The 21,709-nt window shown below is 41.8% G+C and overlaps 1 protein-coding gene across 1 annotated transcript in view; it reads right to left on the reverse strand.

Moving 5' to 3' along the window:
• Nucleotides 1-21,709, reverse strand: part of PLXNC1 (plexin C1) — a 91,433-nt gene that overhangs the window by 50,600 nt on the left and 19,124 nt on the right. Inside the window, exons 4-9 of the mRNA XM_084810244.1 lie at nucleotides 19,668-19,768; nucleotides 16,270-16,387; nucleotides 13,907-14,066; nucleotides 8,194-8,269; nucleotides 4,905-4,989; nucleotides 4,735-4,794 (exon numbers count right to left, since the gene is read on the reverse strand). Of these exons, the coding sequence (XP_084666370.1) occupies nucleotides 4,735-4,794; nucleotides 4,905-4,989; nucleotides 8,194-8,269; nucleotides 13,907-14,066; nucleotides 16,270-16,387; nucleotides 19,668-19,768 (600 nt within the window). The remainder of the gene's footprint in view (nucleotides 1-4,734; nucleotides 4,795-4,904; nucleotides 4,990-8,193; nucleotides 8,270-13,906; nucleotides 14,067-16,269; nucleotides 16,388-19,667; nucleotides 19,769-21,709) is intronic.

The following is a 21,709-nucleotide window of genomic DNA, read 5'->3' on the forward strand; positions in this document are numbered from 1 at the left end:
TTCTTTTGGGGTCCCTCTCCACTAAGAATATCTTTAAAAAGGATGCGGTTTCCAATTAATGAAGGCGGGTTCGGTTTTCCGGATCTAGCTATGTAGCATTAGGCCTATTTGCTGACCTCTACTAAATTTTGGTCTTTTCCACTCAAATTAGATTTTCCTCTGTGGTCAGTATTGGAATCTTCTTGTCTGGAGCCTCTCTTTAAATGGATGGCATTAGGTTCTCAGCATATTAAGGTAGACAGAGCTCCTCCCACAATTTTGGCAGTTAGGGAAGTTTGGAGAATAATGTCACATCAATTACAGTTTGATCCATTTTCCCATGCTAAATTGACTTTATGGAGAAATCCAGATTTAAGAATTGGCAAGAAAATGTCTTTATGGCAGACCTGGACAGATAAGAGGATCTTTACTCTAGATCAATTAGTGAGGGTTGATTATGAGTTTTTGGTATTTTCAACATTGCGAGATCAATTTGATCTGCCAGCTTCCATGGAATGGCAGTACTTGTAATTGAAAGATTCGTCAGTATCTAGATTCGGTCCTGCTGCTTTTACTGCCTTGGAGTCTCCTTCGCTATTGGAAATACTTATTGAAGCTGATCAGATGTATCGACCTACAATTCATGTTTATAAACATTTATTATCAATGAATAAATATGACACAAATGGTTTACAGCAGGAATGGAACAGGGAATTTGAACGTCCTATTTTGCTTAATCAATGGACGGCCATTTTGGCATCTGTATCAGACATTTCAGTGGATCTTCAGTTATGCCTTATTCAGCAAAAGCTCTTGTTTCAGTTCTATTGGACACCACAATGTCTTTTTAGTAAAGGCTTGTCAAATTCGGCTAATTGTTGGAGGTATAATGCAGTCAATGCTACTTTATTTATATGTTTTGGAAATGCCCAATGGCCGCCTTCCTTTTGGGAGGAAGTTATTATATGGATACATTTTGTATTGGAAAGCTCTTTAATATTTACGGATGTAAATGTTCTTTTAAACTATTTACCTGCTTCTTGGAATGTAACACACGGTCAGCGTAAATGGACTTTTCGCACCCTTTTGGTTGCTAAAAGACAGATACTACGATATTGGAAGGATAAAAGCTCACCACCTATAATGCAATAGACTGAAGACTTAACAACACTAGCAACATTTGAAAGAGCGGTATATAGGCGTAACTTGCAAATGGACTTATATGCGGATATTTGGTCTGCTTTTACTGAAGTTTATGTATAACCTTTCCCCCCACCACCACCTTTTTTCTTTTTCTTTCTCTCTCTCAGATATTGTAATGTTAGAAACTGAGGATTTTTAAACATGTTGTTGTATTGTTATTTTTATTTCATTCTTTTTTTTTAGGTTTTCAGTTTATAAAAAAATAAGAAAAATTAAAAAAATTAAAAAGACAAGAAAAAAAGACACTGCTTCTGACTTTTTGGCCTCATTTTGTTTTTGTTTGTACATGGGGAGAGCAATTCTATGGCCCCTAGACAGAGTCTAGGAAGAACTTTGAGAACTCAGAGAGAACTGCCCTGGTGACCTCAGGGAGAACAGAAAAGGGGTGGTCCTGTGGGCAGGGAGGGGACTGGGGAAGCGGGGATACAAGCTAACCTCAGCCTTCCCCAGCTACCTTCCCTCCCCTTCCCCGATGCCTCAGCTAAATGGACGAAAACTCCCGTCTAGCTAAAATGCTAGGAGGAGCGCAGAGCCAAGATCACATCCGCTGCTCCTCTCACTCTGCATTGGATTAGCCACAATGGAAGAGAAGGCAGAAGTAAAAAGAGTTGTGTGTGTGTGTGTGTGTTATTGACTAACTGAAGTTCCATGGATTTCAATAGATCTCCTTTAAGCATGACTAAGCCTGGATCCAACCCAATGAGTTCCATGGGTGCACAAGTACACCAACACCCATAAACAGTCATTGGAATGGAATGTAAGTCCAATGGGTATATCTGAATGACATGCAACTATCCTTCATATAAATTATATTTCTAATTAATGTTTATAAATGGAGCTCTCATTTGCATTACACAGTAAGTTAATCTTTTGAACCAATTATTTTAGTCTGTGCCCCAAACGTGCTGAGCCACAGCAGCTGATGGCACTTAGTTAAACTGCACTTCAAATTTTGCTGCTGAAAAGAAAGCTAAAGCATAGGAACTGCATGTGATATGTGTCTATGATACACATCACACCTACATCGCCCATATCTGAAATCTGCCTCGTGGTGGTTTTAACAAGAATTTACAAAACAGGAAACTTTACTTTTATCACTGGGATGGGTCATCATGATTCAGTGAGTTCAAAACTACATGATTTGTTAAGCTCTAGAACACAAGGAAGAAGATTAAATCGTAGGTATCTGGAGGGTTTGCAAGGGCTTGCTCTACACCGAAGATTTTATATTTCTGCATGCTATTGTACACTTGCTTTATATAAAACTTCAGATTTATACATATTTCCATGTACGTTTTGTGATAGCCATTTATAAGGTTTTAATTCCATTTGACATTATATATCTTTTATCTACAGTCTCAAGAGTTCTTGTCTTTTAAATTTCCTTTTTGGGGTTTTGGTTCTCACTGGGACCCCCCCCCCCCAAAAAAAAATAAATTAACAGTGATAGGATACCACCAACGTGCCATACTCTTAAAAAGAATTCAAGACTGCTGCTGTTTGCATTCTTTATGAAACTGATTCAGTGTATTCTTAGAGGGCATTACCACTTCTTTATAATTCAATTCATACTGCAGTTTTCATAGACCTTGCAAATGTGCCTTTATTGGGTAGAATAGTTCTAAGCACTAGATATGAACCACTGAAAGCTAAAACTAAGGGCCAGGATCCAAAGAATCATGCTACTGGTTAAACTATAATATCATCACATATTGGGAAAGGGAGCAAGGAAGGGACAAAGCTCCCTAGTTCCTTTTCCTTGCACCTCACCACTCGCTAGGTAAGCCAAAGAAAGGAGAGAGGGTCTTTTAGGGACAAAGAGGCAGGGGCAATTTTCAACCCTCAGATCAACTAAGACTAATCCAATTCTTTCCAGTTTCAGAGCATTCCCAAGTCAATATGAGGAGATCGGGAAGAACTTGCCCTTTTCTAAAAGAGATAGTTCTATGCCAAGTTTATAGACTTTAATGTCTGGCAGCAAGGGCAGCACAGAAGGAGTTGAAGTGGTAAGAGAATCAAGGGTAAGAAGAGATGAATGTGAGAAAAGGCATTAGACTTCCTTGTAGTTGAGAATGAAGGCTACAAACATTTGAATTGAGCCCATTCATACTGTATCTTAGTGATTTCTGGCACATCACAGCCTAAATAGTAACAAAAGGAACCAGCTATTTACAAAAGCTTTTCTGCCTTGTCACCTAAGGTGGAATTCTTATTTGCCACAAATGAATAGGAGAGTAACTATTTCCAGCTTGGTGTTAAGTGAAGGAACTTTCCATTCTACCTTAAAACAGGACAAATCTGAAACAACTGAAAATCCAGGACAGTGGTAGTGCAGGGATGCCATGAAACCACATTTAAATTAAGTTCCTTCCTCACTGAGAGCATGCCTGCTAATAAACACTGGTTCTGCTTGTTATAACTACTGCTACCTACACTGCATGTTTAAATTGGGTTTAAATAGAATTTCTTGCCATGGTTTCTACTTGAGGAACCTGAAATTTTTAAATTATTATATTTATATCCCACCTTTTTCCATCACCTTTTCCTATGTACCTCAAGATAGCATACATAGGGCTCCCAAGCAGTCTCTCATCCAGGCACTGGCCAGACCCATACCTGCTTAGCCTCAGTTGTTTGCTGCATCATCTGCCTTCATGTTATGCCTTAGGACTGGAAGGCATCAGGACCTAGCAGAAACCCTATCTCAATGTTAAGAGTCAGAAGGGAAGAATGATGGCAGTAGGCAAGGCAAGGGTAATAACTAAGGGAAATAGCACATACATACAAAGCAGACCAAGATCGAGTTTAAGGGTGCTTCTAGACAGAGGGCTGGTTCACACAATGAAACGGTGCATGCAGGTGGCCATTTTGAATATTCAACCCTAAAACAGGCCATGGGTTCTGCAAGGGTTGTTTAACCCTAGCACAACCCATGATCCCCAGGTTCAGATGACATGACAAGCCATAGTTGTGGACTGCATGTTCAGGATGGTGCCCGTGGGCACTGTGGCTTAAATAAGCCACAATGAGCCACAGTGATTGTGCAAACCCAGTGACTGGGTTGTATCCGATCTTAGTCTAACTTAAGTCCCATTCATTTCAATTGTACACCTATTTCATCTTTCCCTTCTTAACATATTTTTTCTTGTAAGAAAAAAGATGGAAGAAGTGGTAGTAAAGAGCACAGGAGGGCTGCAAACTGAAGAAAATGTCATCTAGACCTCCTATAAAATTCTGTGAACGAGGCAATGCAATTGCTCGATAAAAGTTCCATCTGGAAGCATCCTAAGGTCTTTTAGCTGAGTACAGCATCTGTTAAAGGGGACCTAGTGGGTGAAATGGGCTACCCGCTCCCATCCCAGGCTTCCTTTGATGTGCCCTTCTAGCTGATCCTTCTTCCCACCCTTGGAAGCAGTGAAAGAGCTACTGCCATAATTGCAGACAGCATATGACAGTCAACTGAATCAGTTACAGGGTAAGGTGGAGACACATGGATGTATCTTTCCTATAAATTCTGCTATAACTTAGATCCATTTCAGAGTATTTGCTGACCTTTGGTCTCCATGAAGTATCATTCCCATCTGAAGCACTGATAATCTTACCACAGTCAACCTGAAAAATTGGAAATATTTCTTTATGACAAGAACACTAAAAAAAAATTCATCAAATTAAAAAATTGCATGCAGTAATTTAAAAATGCTATAAAAGCCAGAAATTCTTACCTTTCTTTTACAAGTCACAGTAGAGACAACACATTTGTTTTCTCTAGCATTCCAGGTGCAGCCATCATGATTACATTCTGAGCATCTAGCAATAAATTTTTAAAAAAATAGTTGGCACAATTTGCAGGGACTGGCAAAGCCCAGGCAAGAAGGGACTGTCAGAAAGATAAGAATCTAAAGATTGGGGGTGGGGAGTTGTATAGCAATTCTAGTTATTACCTACTTACATATCAGAAATATTAATTATTATTAACTGGAAAATTGAATTTATAAACATCAACAGAAAGAAGTAATACCAATTTTGATTAGCAGGAGAACCTCAAAGACACCTTCTCTGTTACATTTGTCATAGAAAGGCACAATACTTAATAATGACATCCCTGCTGGATCAGGCCAAAGGTCCCTTGAATCCAGTACCCTGCCTCCCACAGCGTCCAACCAGGGGCTTCTGGTAAGCCCATAAACAAAGCATGAAGGCAGGAGCCCTCCATTGCCATTGTTCTGGAGCCACTGGATTCAGTGACATACTGCCTCTGAACATGGACAAGCTACTTTCTTCAAGAAGCCCATTTATTTGATGCCTCAACTGCTGGTAGAATCAGATGGCTCATACCTCTGACATAAAAGTCACATGTTATGCTAGAATGATGTGGCAGAATCATGCTGCTCTGGCCAGCTTGCCATTTAAACTCCGACCCTCCCTACAATCTCACTGGATACAAAAAAATCTGCTGGCACAGTTTTTCCCTGGAACTAACAGATTTAGGGCTGTTCCAACAAGTCTTCAGATAACACAAGAGGGGTCATCAGTGACAAGCCATCCAGGTGATCTGTCCTACACCCTCCTCACCATCGTCTCTATTCTGAAAAAATAGATGTAATGCCAGCAGAACCAACAGTGCCTCCTTTTCAGTACTATCTGTGAAGGGGGCTTATAGTGCCACTACAAAGGTACAGGCTATCTTCTTGTGCTAGTTCTACAAAGGAACATGGGGAGTCAGACCGTTGGTCCATCTAGCCCAGTATTGTCAACAATGGCAGCAGCTTCCCAGGGTTTCAGGCAGTCGTTTTTTCTGCCCTATGTGGAGATGCTGGGGATCAAACCTGGGACATTCTGCATACAAGGTATATGCTCTCCCACTCAGCTACAGGGAAACATAGAACTGAGCTGTAAAGCCATGTTCCAGAAAAACAGTATTTCATGGGCCTAGTATGGTTATCTATCTTTGTGCTAAACAACAACAAAACCCACCCATAAGTTTTGTTTAACTGTTCACTCAGAGTATGCTTCCAACCTGGCAGCTTATAGGCACTACACAGCCATTGCTTTCCCACTACATGCAGAATTGCAACTGACTCTCCACACTTCAGGAGACATCACACTCTTTTTTGGTGTACATCCTGTGAAGTATCATCCACACTTCCATGTGTGTACATAGCTGCATGGGCAGGCAAGTGGCAATGCACCTAAGCATGCAATTTTAGCAGACTGTTTACTTTTTTTAATCAATGGTTTCGTTTTTCGTACTTTTGTTTAAGAGAGCAATCCTATCCAGACAGGCGGTCACCTCCAAACTCGGAGGCGACCGCCTATCCAAAGCAGGACAGGAGAAGCACAGAGCGGATCGTTCCCTCTGCACTTCTCCTGCCTCGCTTTTTCTGCTAGACAGCTGATTGGGGCTGTCTAGCTGCAGGAGGAAGGAGCGGGGAAGGAAGCTGCTGTATGACTCATAGGATGTGTCGTACAGGCAGTTCTGCCCTCCCCACCCCAGAACACCCCCAGCCATGGCCCTTTTCAGCTGCTCTGCACTCCGCTCGCAAGTGCAGAGGACAGGGCTGTTCCGTGCTGCCTCGGAGGCAGCACAGAAGGGGGGAAGGTCGGTTCCCGGAAAACAACATATCCTATGGCCATCTAGCCGCTGTCTAGCAGACATAGGATTGCTCCCTAAGTGTTATTTTCAGCACAATATTTTTAAATGTAGGCTAAAAGGTATTGTAGTGCTACTTTAAAAATTAATTTAAGGAAACGTGCTGCTAAAATTAAAAACACACTAGAAAGTCAGTCTGTTAATTTTACTTTTACCAATTTTAAAATTTGTAGAAAAGTGGTTTTTTTCTTCTGTTAAGTTCAATTACACAAATGTTTTTTTCTTTTTTTAATATAGGAGAAAAAACATTTTAGCACAAATTAAAAGACTGCCTTTTTTTAATGACCCTTATTATGTGCCAAAGTGTATATCAAGTGCCTGAAAAATTCACTGCCTGTATCAAAACCATGCCTTAGGGAGCAATCCTATGGTCCCTAGTTAGAGTGTGGGGTGGGGCCATAGGATATTTCAGATTCCTGAATCCAAGGTCGGAGACAGTACTCCAACTTCAGACCCAGGAATCTGTGCTCCCTGCCTCTGCCTCCTTGCATCTGGTGCAGAACTGTGCCTGCTGCCTCTCAGAGCTCACAAAAGCGACTTTGGAGAGGAGGAAAATGGGGCATGCTGGTGGGCAAGAGGGGAGGGGACTGGGGGGAGCAGCTCACAATGTATCCTTGGGTCTCCCCAACCTCCTTCCTTCCCACTCCAACATACCCCAGTTAGATGGGGTGGGGGAAGCCTGTCTAGCCAAAATACTGAGCAGGAGGAGCAGGGAGGTGAAGATTGCCTCTGCCGTTTCTCCCATATTGCATTGGATGGCCGTAAGCCTTCAACTTCAGAGGCTTATGGCCATCCCAATAGGAATGCACCCATACAGAAGCTGCCATATACTGTGTTAGGTCATTGCTCCACTTAGTATTGTCTACATTGACTAGCTGTTGCTCTTCAGAGTTGCATACAGGGTCTGTTCCAGCCCTACATGGAAATGCCAGGGATTGAACCTTGCATAAAGCATGTGCTCTACCACTGAGCTATGGCCCGTCCCAATTTAAAAGGACACTAAGGGCACAATCTTATGCATGTTTAGACAGAAAAAAAGTCCTATAACTCCCAGCATTCCCCAGCCAGCCATGCTGGCCCAAGGGATGCTAGGAGTTGTAGGACTTTTTTTCTGTCAAAACATGCATAGGGTTGAACCCTTAATAACACTAAAATGATAAGCACCTATAGAGATTGCACTGTTGTTCTGTTCCTTCCAAAGAGGCCAAAAGAGATGGAAGAGATGGATAGTAGAACAATGATTTATGACAATGTCATGTAGATGCCCTGTAAATAGTCAGAAAACGAAGAGTGAAGCACTTATTTTGAAAGCACCCTGAGGAAGCTTTACCAAACCAAATATATTGGTAAACATATCTTACATTTTCCTTGATGAGCACTCATTAAATTCAAGCATTTCTGATAAATGTCGAGAACCAGAGATGAGTAATACTTGAACTGGAAAGAATCAGAACAGAACATTTTTAATTTTAAGCATACATATAATGAGTAATTTAGAAACAACTGATTTAACCTAGAACCAACATAAAATGAAAAGAGTAGTAGTATTTACTCTATTTATATCCAATCTTGCATGCACAAGCCAAGATAGTCACAAGACAGAAACAGGCCCATGGTTTCCTAACCACAAACAGTGCTCAATCTCTTCTTTTTCCTTTCCCCACTCACAAACAACCACCAAACCACAGCACTCCATAACACACAGTTTCAAACCCATCTTTTTCAAAGCCAATTAGACTTTCTAATTTCTTTGCAGCAAGCAGTCACTGAGGCTCAAGCCACATATACATTTCTCCACCACCCGTCCTGGGGAGAATAGAAAAAGGAAAACACCACTCCACCCCCTGCATCCTTAACATACTCTACCCCTCTCCATACTCTATGGAATCAAAAGGTTGCTTACCTCTAGCACAGGTATGGGCAATCTCTGGGGGTCGGGAAGCCACTGCCCCCCTAGAATCCACCAGGGGCTGCACCTCACCCCCACTGAAATTGCCACTGCTGCTGAAATTGCTGCTGTGCATGCCTTGTTTTCAAGCAGAAAACTTCCTGGAGGCTTCCAAGAGCACAATTCTACATGCAAAATCACAGCAATTTTTGATGCCATGGCAAATTTGGAAGCATTAGAAGCTTTCATTTTCAATTAACCACAACTTATTGTTACATTCACAACTTGTTGTTATGTTCAGACCCTAAACTGTGCTTAATCTTTCCAGGGAAACAAGCCACTGTAAAGCGTGGTTTGAAGTTGGCTTGTTTCCATAAGCCAGACATGGGGAACTTCCAGTCCATGGGTCAAATAAGGCCCACAATGGGTTCCCCATTCAACCCATCAAGATTTTTCCTCAGGCACTGCCCCCCTCCCCTGTCCAAGCCTAACCGCCTCTCCCAGGCCCTCCCCCTTTACCCTGCCCCAGTGCTGAGATAGGAAAAAAGCAGTAGATCACACATACACCCTTTTCCCTCTCTCAGCACTGTAGCAGATTGGAGATAAGCTCTTTCCCTTGCTCATTGCCAAGAAAATGAGACTCCCACTGCTGGCCAGGAAAAAATGTTCCCCCTTCAGCTGCTCCACATGGATTAAGTGAGGAGACGGGAGATACTTGAAGATGGGATTTTTTTGCCCCAACGTGCATCACTTTACACTTGTTTACATTGAACCACATTTGCTATTTAGATGTCCATTCTCTCAGTTTGGAGAGATCCTCTTGGAGCTCTTCACAATCCCTTTTGTTTTAACCATCCTAAAAAAATTGTTGTCATTCACAAACTTGGCCACTTCACTGCTAACTCCTAATTCCAGATCATTTATGAACAGGTTGAAAAGCATTGGTCCTAATACAGATCCCTGTGGGACCCCACTATTTACTTCCTTCCATTGCTCTCTGCTTTCTGTTCTTTAACCAGTTACTGATCCAGAAGAGGACCTGTCCTCTTATTCCATGACTGCTAAATTTGCTCACCAAAGTCTTTGGTGAGGGACTTTGTCAAAAGCCTTTTGGAATTTCTAGTAAACAATGTCTACCAGGTCGCCCCTGCCTACATGTTTATTGACACTCTCAAAGAACTCTAAAATGTTAGTGAGGCAAGACTTACCTTTGCGGAAGCTGTGTTGATTCTTTTTCGGCAGGGCTTGTCCTTCTATATACTTATTAGTTTTACCTTTAATAATGCCTTCAAGCCATTTACCCGGAACAGATGTTAATCTAACCAGCCTGTAATTTTCCAGATCCCATTTTGAAAATTGGTGTTACATTGGCCATCTTCCAGTCCTCTGGTATAGAGGCTTATCTTAGGGACATGTTGCATATTTTGGTTAGAAGATCAGCAATTTCATATTTGAGTTCTTTGAGAACTCTGGGATGAATACCATCTTGGCCCAGTGATTTATTTGCTTTCAGTTTATCAATACAGTTAAGAACTTCATCTTTTGTCGCCACTGTTTGCCTCAGTTCCTCAGACTCCCTTCCTGAAAACATCAGTTCAGGCACAGGTATCTGTCCTATATCTTCTGCAGTGAAGACGGGTGAAAAGAATTCATTCACCTTCCCTGCAATCTCTTTTAGTATTCCTTTAACTCCATTGTCATCCAGTGGTCCAACTGCCTCCCTAGCTGATTTTCTGCTTCTGATATATTTAAAGTCTCCTTTATTGTTGGCCTTGATGTTGTTAGCAATATGCTCTTCAAAATGCTTTTTGTATCTCTTATTGTCTGCTTGCATTACCTTTGTGCAAGCTTGTGCTCTCTTTTGTTTTCCTCACTAGGGCAAGACTTCCATTTTCTAAAGAAAGCTCTCTTTTCTCTTATAGCTCCCTTAACACTGCTTGTTAACCATGCTGGCAACCTCTTGGACTTGGTGCTACCATTCCTAACTTGTGGTATATATTTTAGCTGGGCTTCTAGTATTGTGGTTTTGAGTAATCTAAAAGCATTTTGAAGGAATTTAATTTCCTTGACTCCTCCTTTTAACTTCCTTTTCACCAGTTCCCCAATTTTGGAGAAGTTAAAGTCAAATATAATTGTGTTGGACTTCCTGGGAAATTTTCCACTTAAATATATATATATATATATATATATATATATATATAATTTATTTTATTTATTTATTGCATTTATATCCCGCCTTTTTTCCTCTTGCAAGGAACCCAAGGTGGCTTACATTATCCTCCTCCTCTCCATTTTATCCTCACAACAACAACCCTGTGAGGTAGGTTGGGCTGACTGGCCCAAAGTCACCCAGTGAGCTTCCATGGCTGAGTGAGGACTAGAACCTGGATCTCCTGGCTCCCAGCCCAATACTCTAGCCACTACACCACACTGGCTATTAAATCTGATAGCACTGTGATCACTGTTTCCAAGTGGTTCAACAACATTTACATCTCATGCTAGGTCCTGGGCAACACCATTTAGGATTAAATACAAGCTTGCCTCCCCTCTGGTCGGTTCCATGACCCACTGTTCTAGGCCACAATCATTTAGGGCACTGAGAAATTTAACCTCTTTGTCATGGCTGGAACATGCATTTATCCAATCAATGTGGGGGTAATTGAAGTCGCCCATTATTACAACACTTCCTTGTTTGGAGGCCTCCCTGATTTTATTTTCCATTTCAAGGTAATTCTGAGCATTCTGGTATGGGGAACAATAGCATGTTTCTTGGACTAAATTAGTTTTGGAGCCTGGTATTGTCGCCCACAGTGCTTCTGTGGAAGAGCCTATCCCTTTTATGTGTTCTAGTCCGCTCAACACTATGCCCTCTTTGATGTACAGTATGCCCACACCTCCCCCAGCATGCCAAAGGAAAAGAGTGGAGCGGGGAGTGTATGAGTCCAAGGTTTGTTCCCGTTATGTTAACCATAGTTTAGTGTTACATCTGGAGTCGATGGTTAATGCAAACTAAGTTTCAGCATTCAGACTGAACCACCCCACAGTATTTCTTTAGATTTAGTTATTGATATTCAAGGCTGAGTATAGACTTTATTTTCTCTGGAATGAATGAATCTTCACCCTTAGAATATGGTTGCACTAGCCTGATCCAGCTTGATAACTGTACAAGTGTGATGTTTTCTTTCTTTCCTCACAACCTCTCCTCCACTTTTAGATTGCAAAAGAAGTCACAGCGACAGCAGAATTTCCCAATATGTTTGTCAGTTAACAGTAATGAAGGTTTGGGGACAAGCTGGGGTTGCAGAGGAGCATGAGTAAGTACAGGAAGGATTATGCAACCCCTTCCTGCCCACCCATTCTCACTGCAAATGCTGCTGATGTCTGCAATAGCTTTAAGAGGCAAACACAGGAGTTAGGGGCCCTGTGTTTACCTCAAAACATCTAGTTCTGCCCTAAAAGACATAAATACAAAGAGAAGAAGGCAGTGAAGGCTGGTGGTTTTGATGTCAGTGGGGCAGTAAATCCACTCTGGGTTTCAGTCAGAACCAGTGAGAACTCTAAAGGTGGTATCCAAGGTGCTGAACCTAGTTTGAAGGCAGGGTTCAGGACCTTGGATAGGTCCTTTAGAGTTCTGACTGGTTCTGAGTGAAACCGAGAGCAGATGCACTGCCCCATAACATTGGAGCTACCAGCTTCCACTGGAAGAAAGAAGCCTGCCTGGGAATTCCTTTTGTCATATTACCAGGTTTGAATTAAATCCTAGCACTTGCATCTCCAAAGCAAAAGCAGAAAAGGCTATTTGATTTTTCCATTATCCAAAAGCTCTCCTGAAGAGCTCAGATGCATTTGGTCTCCCACTTAGGAGAAGTAACAATAGGATTTATTCAGAATAAACATTATAAACTCTAAATTGCATTACATTGCAATTCATAATAATGTATTCTAACTTAAATTATTTATTAATGGATATGAATGATGTAGTAGTAGCTCCACTGACCTGAGAAGGCCTGGTAACACTAAGCAATAACAAATATGTCAGCACATTTTGTATTGTTAAAAAAATACAAGCAGAAAAGCAAGGGACTGGAACATTCCATGATAGGGCTGAAAGTGAGTTTAAGAAAGCTAAATTCAGCTAAGAAGTTCTCAAGAGTGACTAACAAATCATAGATAAGAATAAAGAATAATTACAGAGAAGATAAAAAAGAATAAAACAACAATAAAATCAGATACTAGCGGTTAGAAACTAGAATGCTTGGCACACCAATGTAGTATACAGCTAGTTGCTTCTATTGCCTCCATAATTTATTTATTTTCTATTACAGCTTTATTTCCTGGCATGGCTCCTGGGTAGAAATTCGAACCGATGAACATTTCCCGATCAGTGTACTTCAATGGCACAAAAAGGTTCAACTGTGAATTTTTGTCCTTCAGGAAACACTTAAGGAAAAGGAGCTTGGGCAGGAAGGCAAGTTGGGAACCCTACCCACTTGCTGTCACCAACATGCTCCTCCTAGCTGGCTGGAATTGAAATTCTGTTGCAATGCCTTTCATTTGGAGTGGCAGTGGATGAAATAGACTGCAAGAAATGTGGAGCAACCTATGTCTATTTGGCAATTTCCCCTGTTTTCTAAAATTAGCTATTGGAGGTTGGTTGGGGCTGAAAGTCTGCAAATATTAAATAGCAGAGAATGATGGGTTAACTAGAAGTAACTCAAAGGGAGGATTTGGCACAAGAGCCTCCAGTTGCCTACCATGGATAAACACAATCAAACTCTGATGCAATTTATCTTAATTATCTTTACAGTACATTTTGGTTTACAATCTCTCCTTTGCATAGATTTTGCAGCTATTGACCAAATTTTTTTTCCTAATAAAATGGACAATAGCCAGTGTATCGTTATATATAATATCAGAAGATATAAATAACACAACTGTGTCCTATATTGAATTTAAACATTTAAACTAAGTGTTATTATATATGGGATGCAAAGGGAGAATGTGTACGCATGTGCATGTGTGTGTATAATGATAAAAACCCCAAAGGCAAAACTTTATCAATGCTGCAATATATGTATGTTCCCTCTCACTGAATTCAGTGAGCATGTGAAAGCTTTGATTTTTTACATAGAATGACAGACAGGGAAATATGTCAGGTATCATAGCTAAAATATTAAGAAAAATACCTTTGTCTTTTAGATCTGATCTCTTTAGATGACAAGAACAGTTAGTATTGTCTGGATTCACATTCTCACAAAGAAGTTTGTTGGTCCATGCATTTATTAGCTTGCAAGTGGAATGTCCTTCAGAATGGCCTGTAAAGTTTCCAACTGCAGTCACAGAAATCTAAAAGAATGTGAAAATTGAGAATGATATTAAGATTTCTTTAACTCTAGGTAGACATGCTGGAGGAATTTCAAGAAGAATCAGTTAAAAAAAACTCAGTGAAAATATTGATAAGCTACATCAAGACAAACTTGATAAAATAAAATGTAAATTCATGGTGAGAAATATTATTTTATGTTATTTATTTATTAAATTTCTTAATCACCCATCTGGCCAGTTACCTGGCCACTCTGGGCGATGTACAATAATACAAACAGTTTTAAAACAATAAAATTACACACTAAAACATCATTTTCTAAAATTTCCCTAGCCCACCCCAAATGCCTGCCTGAACAACCAAGTTTTCAATGCGTGGCCAAAGGTCATTAAAGAGAGGGCATGGCGGAGTTCCCTAGGGAGGGAGTTCCACAGAGTGGGGGCCACCACAGAGAAGGCCCTCTCCCTCGTCCTCACCAGCCTAGCTGTCCTGGCTGATGGAACAGACAGAAGGCCATCGGAGGCCGATCTTGTTGAGTGGCCTGTCTGGTGTTGCTGGAGGTGCTCCTTGAGATAGGCTGGGCTGGAACCATATAGGGTTTTAAAGGTCAAAACCAACACCTTGAATTTGGCCCGGAAAACAAAGCAACTCCTTCAGCACCAGAGTGATGTGATCAACCCAGCTGCTGCCTTTAATCAGGCGAACCGCTGCGTTCTGCACCAGCTGCAGCTTCTGAACCATCTTCAAGGGTAACCCCACTAAGGGTGTAATCCTATCCTGATGCTTGTAAGCCTCTGAACTCATAGGCTTAAGGGCATCCAATGCAGAGCTGGAGAAGCGGTGGAGGTGACTGTTGCCTCTGTGCTCCTCCCATTCTGCATTTGTGTCCATCTAGTTGGGGCACTGTGGAGGGGAAAGGAAAGAGGCTGAAGAGGCCTTGTGGTACGGCATAAGCTGGCCTCTCCAGTCCCCTCCCTGCCCACAGAAACACCCCCCTGACCTCCTCTGTGAGGTCGCCTTTGAGCAGCCAGTGCAGTTCACTCTGCACTGGCTGTTAGCGGGAGGTGGTGGGTAGTGCGGATTCCCAGGCCCAAGGTTGAAGCACTGTCTCTGACCTCGGATCCAGGAATCCAACATATCCTGTGGCCTCACAAACGCTGTCTAGGGGTCATAGGATTGCTCCCTAAAAATATTTTTCCAACTTTTACTGACAGCTGGCTGGGTAACAGGAACCTGCTGAGGTTTGCCCAATCTACTAGAAAACCATGGGATTCATACTAGAAAATTATGGGATTCTGATTCCCACTTCCTTCTCCTCTCAGAATTAACCATGGCTTTGTATTGTATATGTACTGATGCAAACCATGTTTTAAGTAAACCAGGCTCCCCAGGAACCAATGTCTGAAACCTACTTCAAACCATGGTTTCAATCTCTAGTTTATAAGGGTTCCAGATCTATGTTAACCATGGATTGCATCAGTGTGCATGTAACCCAAAACTACGAACAACAAAAGGAAAGAAGGGGAAATTCTTTCAGAGGCAAGAGGAGGGAGCAGCACATATACCCAAGATGGGCTTTCAATTTGTGAACCACACTTGGCAGGGAGCCAACAGAGGATAATCAAGGCATATCCCCAAACAAGAGCCTGAATGATTTTTTCTCCCACAGGTGAGCCCAGCTTCTCTCTGCCTTTGCAACACAAACAATAACCCCCTCGCTGTGCAGTGAACAATGATTTTCTCTTCAATATTCTCTCTCTCTCATGCTTTACGCAGACTGTTCTCTCTTTTTAAGTGTCACATGTACATTTATACAGATAAAAGATCACTTGGCAACTTCTTTAACAAAAATCTAAGCAGAGGCCATATCTTCCCCTCCATCTTGAACTTCTTCATCCAAAGCACCTTGTGAAGCACAGCTTTGCTATACAAGAGCTTCCTCAGAGTGCTGGCACAAAAGTACAAATGAATGCTGATGCTGCACTGGTTATGCAAATTTAAAACCCAGCAACAGAACAAAAGGATAAGAAACAACAAATTTGGCAATATGTTTTAATTACCAGACTGGAGTACTGAAATAACTCAATATTCCCAGGTTCTATCATCTCATTTGCAAAAATGATGCACAGATGTATAAATGAATAATAATCTCTATCTATTCCACCTACTGTGAGTGACCTTATACTATAAATAATTAAATGCAAATAAAAATTATGTATAACATACCTCACCTCTGTCAAGATTAGATGATGTGTAGATTTTCAGGCATTTATCTGTTCCATGTGAAATGGTCGCCCAGTTCATTGAGTTATTTGAAAAAGAACATTCGCCTTTTAAAGTACAGCTGAAGAAAATCCAAAAACATGTGTGCCAGAAAAATGGCAGTAAGTTTTGAATCTCTATAGAAATCTGCATTAATTGTATTACACTAGCCAGACAGTGGACACTTTGCACATCTCTATATTGCCTGCTCAGTTCTCAATAGTCTAAGAGGTCATGTTTCAGATATCTAATTTCAGGCAGAGATAATTTAAACCACTTAACATCTATGCTATCATTTCTTTTTAATCAAGTCTTTCCATCCTGTTTGCTAGCAATGCAAGTACCTCTGAGATGAAGAACTGATTGGACTGATTAAATTTCCATGGTCTACTATTTTTTAAACGACTCTAAAACCATAAAAACCACTCAAAGCACATGATTCAATTTCATGCCTTGTGCTGCCAATATCCTGTGAAGCTGAGATCCTAGACGGGATTTGAAGTTTTGGAGACTCAGCATTAAGAACACAATGAGAACCACCTAGACTGGAACAAAGGCCAATTTCACTCAGCGTTTTCTTTCCCAAACCAGCCTGTCAGATGCATCTGGGAATCTTACAAGCAAGCAGAGCATTAACTATTTTGTTTATTTTATCTATATATACATCCCACTCTTCCTTAGAAAGTTCAGAGAGGCTTAAATGGGGCTCCCAATGGTCTCTCATCCAGGCATTGATCAGGTCCTCAACAATGCTACAGAATCAGGTATCCCAGACCACTCCCTGGGCAACAACCCTTCCATTTTGTTTTTCTGCATCAGCAACTGCTACCAAAAGGAAAGCTTCCTCTGAGCAAAGAGGTTCCATTTTCTTATCATGCCTAACAGCCATTGACAAATTATCACCCACAGATTTGTCTAATACAGTTATCCCCAATCTGGTGCCTCCAGATGTTTTGGACTGCAACTCCCATCAGTCCAAGCCAGTATGGACAGTGATCAGGGTTCATGGGAGCTGTAATGAAAGCATCCGGAGGGGTCCCAGGTGGGGAAGGCTGGTCTAATATGTGTGTAATATGAGAGCCAGTGTAGTGTAGTGGTGAGAGTGACGGACTGGGAGCCGGGAGATCCGGGTTCTAGTCCCCACTTGGCCATGGAAGCTCACTGGGTGACTTTGGGCCAGTCACAGACTCTCAGCCCAACCTACCTCACAGGGTTGTTGTTGTGAGGATACAACGGTGAGGAGGAGGATAATGTAAGCCGCCTTGAGTTCCTTGCGAGAGGGAGAAAGGCGGGGTATAAATGCAATAAATAAATAAATAAATAAATAAATAATATGAACAAAGGAAGTTGTTATATACCGAGTCAGACCATTGTTCCATCTAGCCCAATACTGTCGACCGACTGGCAGCTGCTCTTCTGGGTTTCAGGCAGGATTCCTTTCTAGCCCTACTTGGAGATGCTGGAGACTGAACCTAGGAAATTCTGCATACAAAGCATGTACTCTACCATTGCGCCATGGCCCTTCTGCTTGAAAGCCTTCGGGCACAATCCTATGCATGTTTAGACAGACAAATGTCCTACAACTCCCGGCATTCCCCAGCCAGGGGAAAGTTGGCTGGGGAATGCTAAGAGTTGTAGGACATTTGTCTGTCTAAGCACGCATAGGATTGTGCCCTTAATAAAGCTTTCCAAGTTAATAGTACACAGTTCATTTTGTGGCAATAAATCCCGTAAGTTAATTTGTGTGAAGAAGTACTTCCTTTTATCTGTTCTAAACAAAAGAAATCTATACAGCAGACAAATCAAAGGCTTGCTGGAAAAGAAAGTGACTGAACGATGCCAAAGTAGGAAACAACCTAGCTTTTCAGGGCAGGGAACCTGCCAGCCATACCTCAGAAGGCAAAGGAATGTGCAAGGGGGCCTCACAGATGACTTCAGAGAATGGACAGCTTCAGTCAAAGGGGGAAGTAGACCTTTAGGTATTATGGTCTTACACCTATTGTACCCTATAGATCTTTCTAGATATTTCCATTAATTATTAGGGGATACCTTGACTGCTTCCCAGAAGTTTCAATGGATGCTGAAACTTTGGTCCACAGGAGAGGTTTATTAAGGCACATCAGTACTCCAGCAGCCACACTGGCAATACTATCTTCTGGACATAACTGAGGGTGCCAAGGTTGTTCAAAAAAGCCTTAATCAGCTTGAGTCCTACATACCATAGAGAATGCCTTCTCCTTTATGCTTCCTTATAATGTTTAAGGTCAGCTGAGGATGAAGCTACACATGATAAAGAATATAGTGCTGCCACTGAAAAACAACAGTTCTGAGTTGAGTTACCTCTTCTGCAATGACTAGTTCAACTTACATTGTGTCCGGATGTCATAACGATGTGTGTTTCTTTGTCCCTAGGAGCCAAGGATGTGGAGCAGAAGTGTGGAAATATATGTGGTAATGGTGCCAGGAGGTCACACAGTACATTGAACAGGTGTTATGGAGGGGGAGGGGGAACTCAATGCAGGCCGCCATTTTTCTGCAGCATCCCTATGTTCCACTCTGACTTGACTTGACTATACCACCCATGCAGCAAGTGATTAGCAGGACGGTCATGTAGAGAGGTGTTCTTGGTGGGCTTCTCCACAACTACAGAACTCTTCCAGAAACTTGTCAAGGTGTGAGCGAAGCTATAGGACTTCCTTCTCTGACCTTGCAAAAGTTGTAGAATGCTCTATTGGCTCCTTATTCCCATAAATACCAGGCAACAAAACACTAGGATAGCATGTAGACTAGCCTTCCCAACCTGGTGGTTTGGGCTACCACTCCCATCACCTAGCCAGCATGGCCAGTGGCCAGAGATGATAGGAGTCTAAAATAGCTGGAAGGCACTGAGTTGGGGAAAACCAATGTAGACCATACAGCCATCTTCATTGCACCATCTGGATGGGCAAAATGAGATCAGTAGCACAGTTCACTGGAAAATCCTTCTGCACAAATCCCTTTGAAATGAATGTTAGCTGTGCAAAAGTACTCAGGTGATCTAATACAGTGTTGATTTATTCGAGTCTTGTACAGGAGAACTTCACAGTTAATTAGGTCTAAGGATTCTGCTTGTTAGCTCTACCAAAATACTAACACAACTATCCTGGGAAAGTTTAGAGAAGCTTGCATTGTCTTTAACTATTACATTAACTTCCTTAGCAAGAGCTACCTTAGGGAGAGCTGCTATGAACTATGGATTTAAAGTGATCCAACGTTGGTTTATTAAGAAAACAATTTTGAACACAGCCACAGCCTATTAATCATAAAATGTTAATGATAATGAAGCATTTATTCTTGTGGTGCTAACAAGCAAAAAGAAATACCTTGTCTTTAAATAACACCATCCACAGTGTGGGTCCATTCCAGATAAACAGTCTTTACAGGAAATATACTTGCTGCAATTTGCAACCTGTATTCTTCTGATCTAAAATATAGAAATCATTCATTTTTGCAAATTTCTAGTCAACCTTTTGAAAACCTCAAATATTTCCATGAACCCGAGAAATGCTAGAACAGTAACAAATCTTTATAAACAAACACTTTAAAAAATTGCATTTTTAGAATACTGTAAAAATGTTTTTTTGGACTCAGGTATGCCAACATGCTGCTCTGGGTGAAGTTTGTCCTGTTTATTTGGATGAATCAGATGCATAATTCAGGGGATATGTGAGTGACCATTTGTGAATTGGGCTTGAGCCCATCCTGGGCTAACTGACAGAGGGCAAGTCTTTTGCCAGATGTGTTTATGTTGTGATTCATTCAGACACAGCAGAATGGCAAATGGCTTCAAAACTACTTTGGAAGCAGATTCCCAGCCAGCTACAACTCTGCCTCCAACCTTCCATTTCTAAGAAAGCTTGCTGGATGAGTGGTTGCTCGTATATCTGTGTTATACTTAAAAACCACCAACTTTCTGGATATCTGCTAATTTGGCTTTTGGCCTAGAATGATTGTGGTCTTTCATAATGATCTCAGCCTAGAGAATGCTAGGGGCAACTGCACTCTATTAATCCTATTAAATTTTTCTACAGCCTTTTCTACACCACAATAAGTTCTTGCAGATACTATTAAAGATCTCGTAGAGGTTATCTTCTCTTTTCTAGGGCAGTGTCCAATATTGTCACTGCGTTCCTGCTCTTTCTGTTGCAGCAGTTGGACCCACCGCTAGTGCATGAGGAAGCTAGTGCTTTCTAAAGCAGCCCTGGAAAGGAGGAGAAATGCTTGCTTCTGGAACAGGGTGTCATAGTCCCAGGCGTCATGCAGCCACCAGAGTCGTCCTCAGAGGAAGAGACAGAACCATCAGAGCCAGTTGGCCCCTCAGGAGACCCTGGCACTAGCAGGACAGTCCAGGACCCTCAGGGGTGATGCCTTTGAATCTGCCTCCTCGAGAGGTGAAGGGTTCAGCTTCTGAGGCAGAGGAAAATGCTGAGCTGCCCCCAGCCGAGAACACCAGTGCCCGAAGGTCCATGATAGGATGGTGTGCTCACTTACTGAAGATGACTACTCATGAGTTTGGTGCTCCTCATGAGGGGGACATCTGACAAGCCTCTAACAGGAAGCAGCTGAGCACTGGGTGGGGTTTTAGTAGCTTTAGCTACATTAGCACTCACTTCCAGCAGCTCTCAAGTTACCACTAACACCTCTGCTAGATCCAGTATCGGCTACCTTGTCTCTTGTGCTTTGCCTTGAGATGGATGCACTATGCTACTGACCCTGGACTGTTTCTTGACCCTGCTTCTGAACTCAGTAACGTACCTGACTGCTTTACTGTGTTTGACCTCTTGCCTGTTACCTTGACCACTCCTGCTGTTGCCTGATCCTCGTTGTCTGCCTGCCTGCGTTCTGTCTGGATTTTGACCACTCTTGCCTTAGTTTAAATCTCCTTAGACTGAAATCTGTGTGCTTGACCATTTGCTTGCCAAATTGAGTATTTGTTTGCATTTCTCCCTGTATTTGCTTGCAAAGAGCCAAGATGCAGTCTAAAGCAGGACACAGAACAGGTCAGCAGAGCTCCCTTTTGCAAGCTTTGCTGATCTGCCCCTTTCCAGAAATGAGTGTTTCCATTCATTTCCATTTGCTCAGGATCCTGTTGAGCTAGCAGTGGGTCTTGCTAGTGTATGGAGAACATCAGATACTGCCCCTAGTATGGAAATCCAGATTTATCATCCTCCCTCCAAACATTCCTTGTAGGGTCCTACAATTAATTCTGTGCTTCCTCCATTTCAATGAACAACTGAGGGCTGACATGGACTGGATATTATCAGCATGCTGATGACATCAACTTTTCTCTTGTTTTCATCAGCTCAGCCTTGACGTCTCCATGCTCACACAAGACAATGTAATTCAGTTACACAATGGCAAATGG

The sequence above is a fragment of the Heloderma suspectum genome, chromosome 7, assembly GCF_057233095.1.
Source record: "Heloderma suspectum isolate Gila_16-S chromosome 7, 16-S_ref, whole genome shotgun sequence".
NCBI classification, from domain to species: domain Eukaryota; kingdom Metazoa; phylum Chordata; class Lepidosauria; order Squamata; family Helodermatidae; genus Heloderma; species Heloderma suspectum.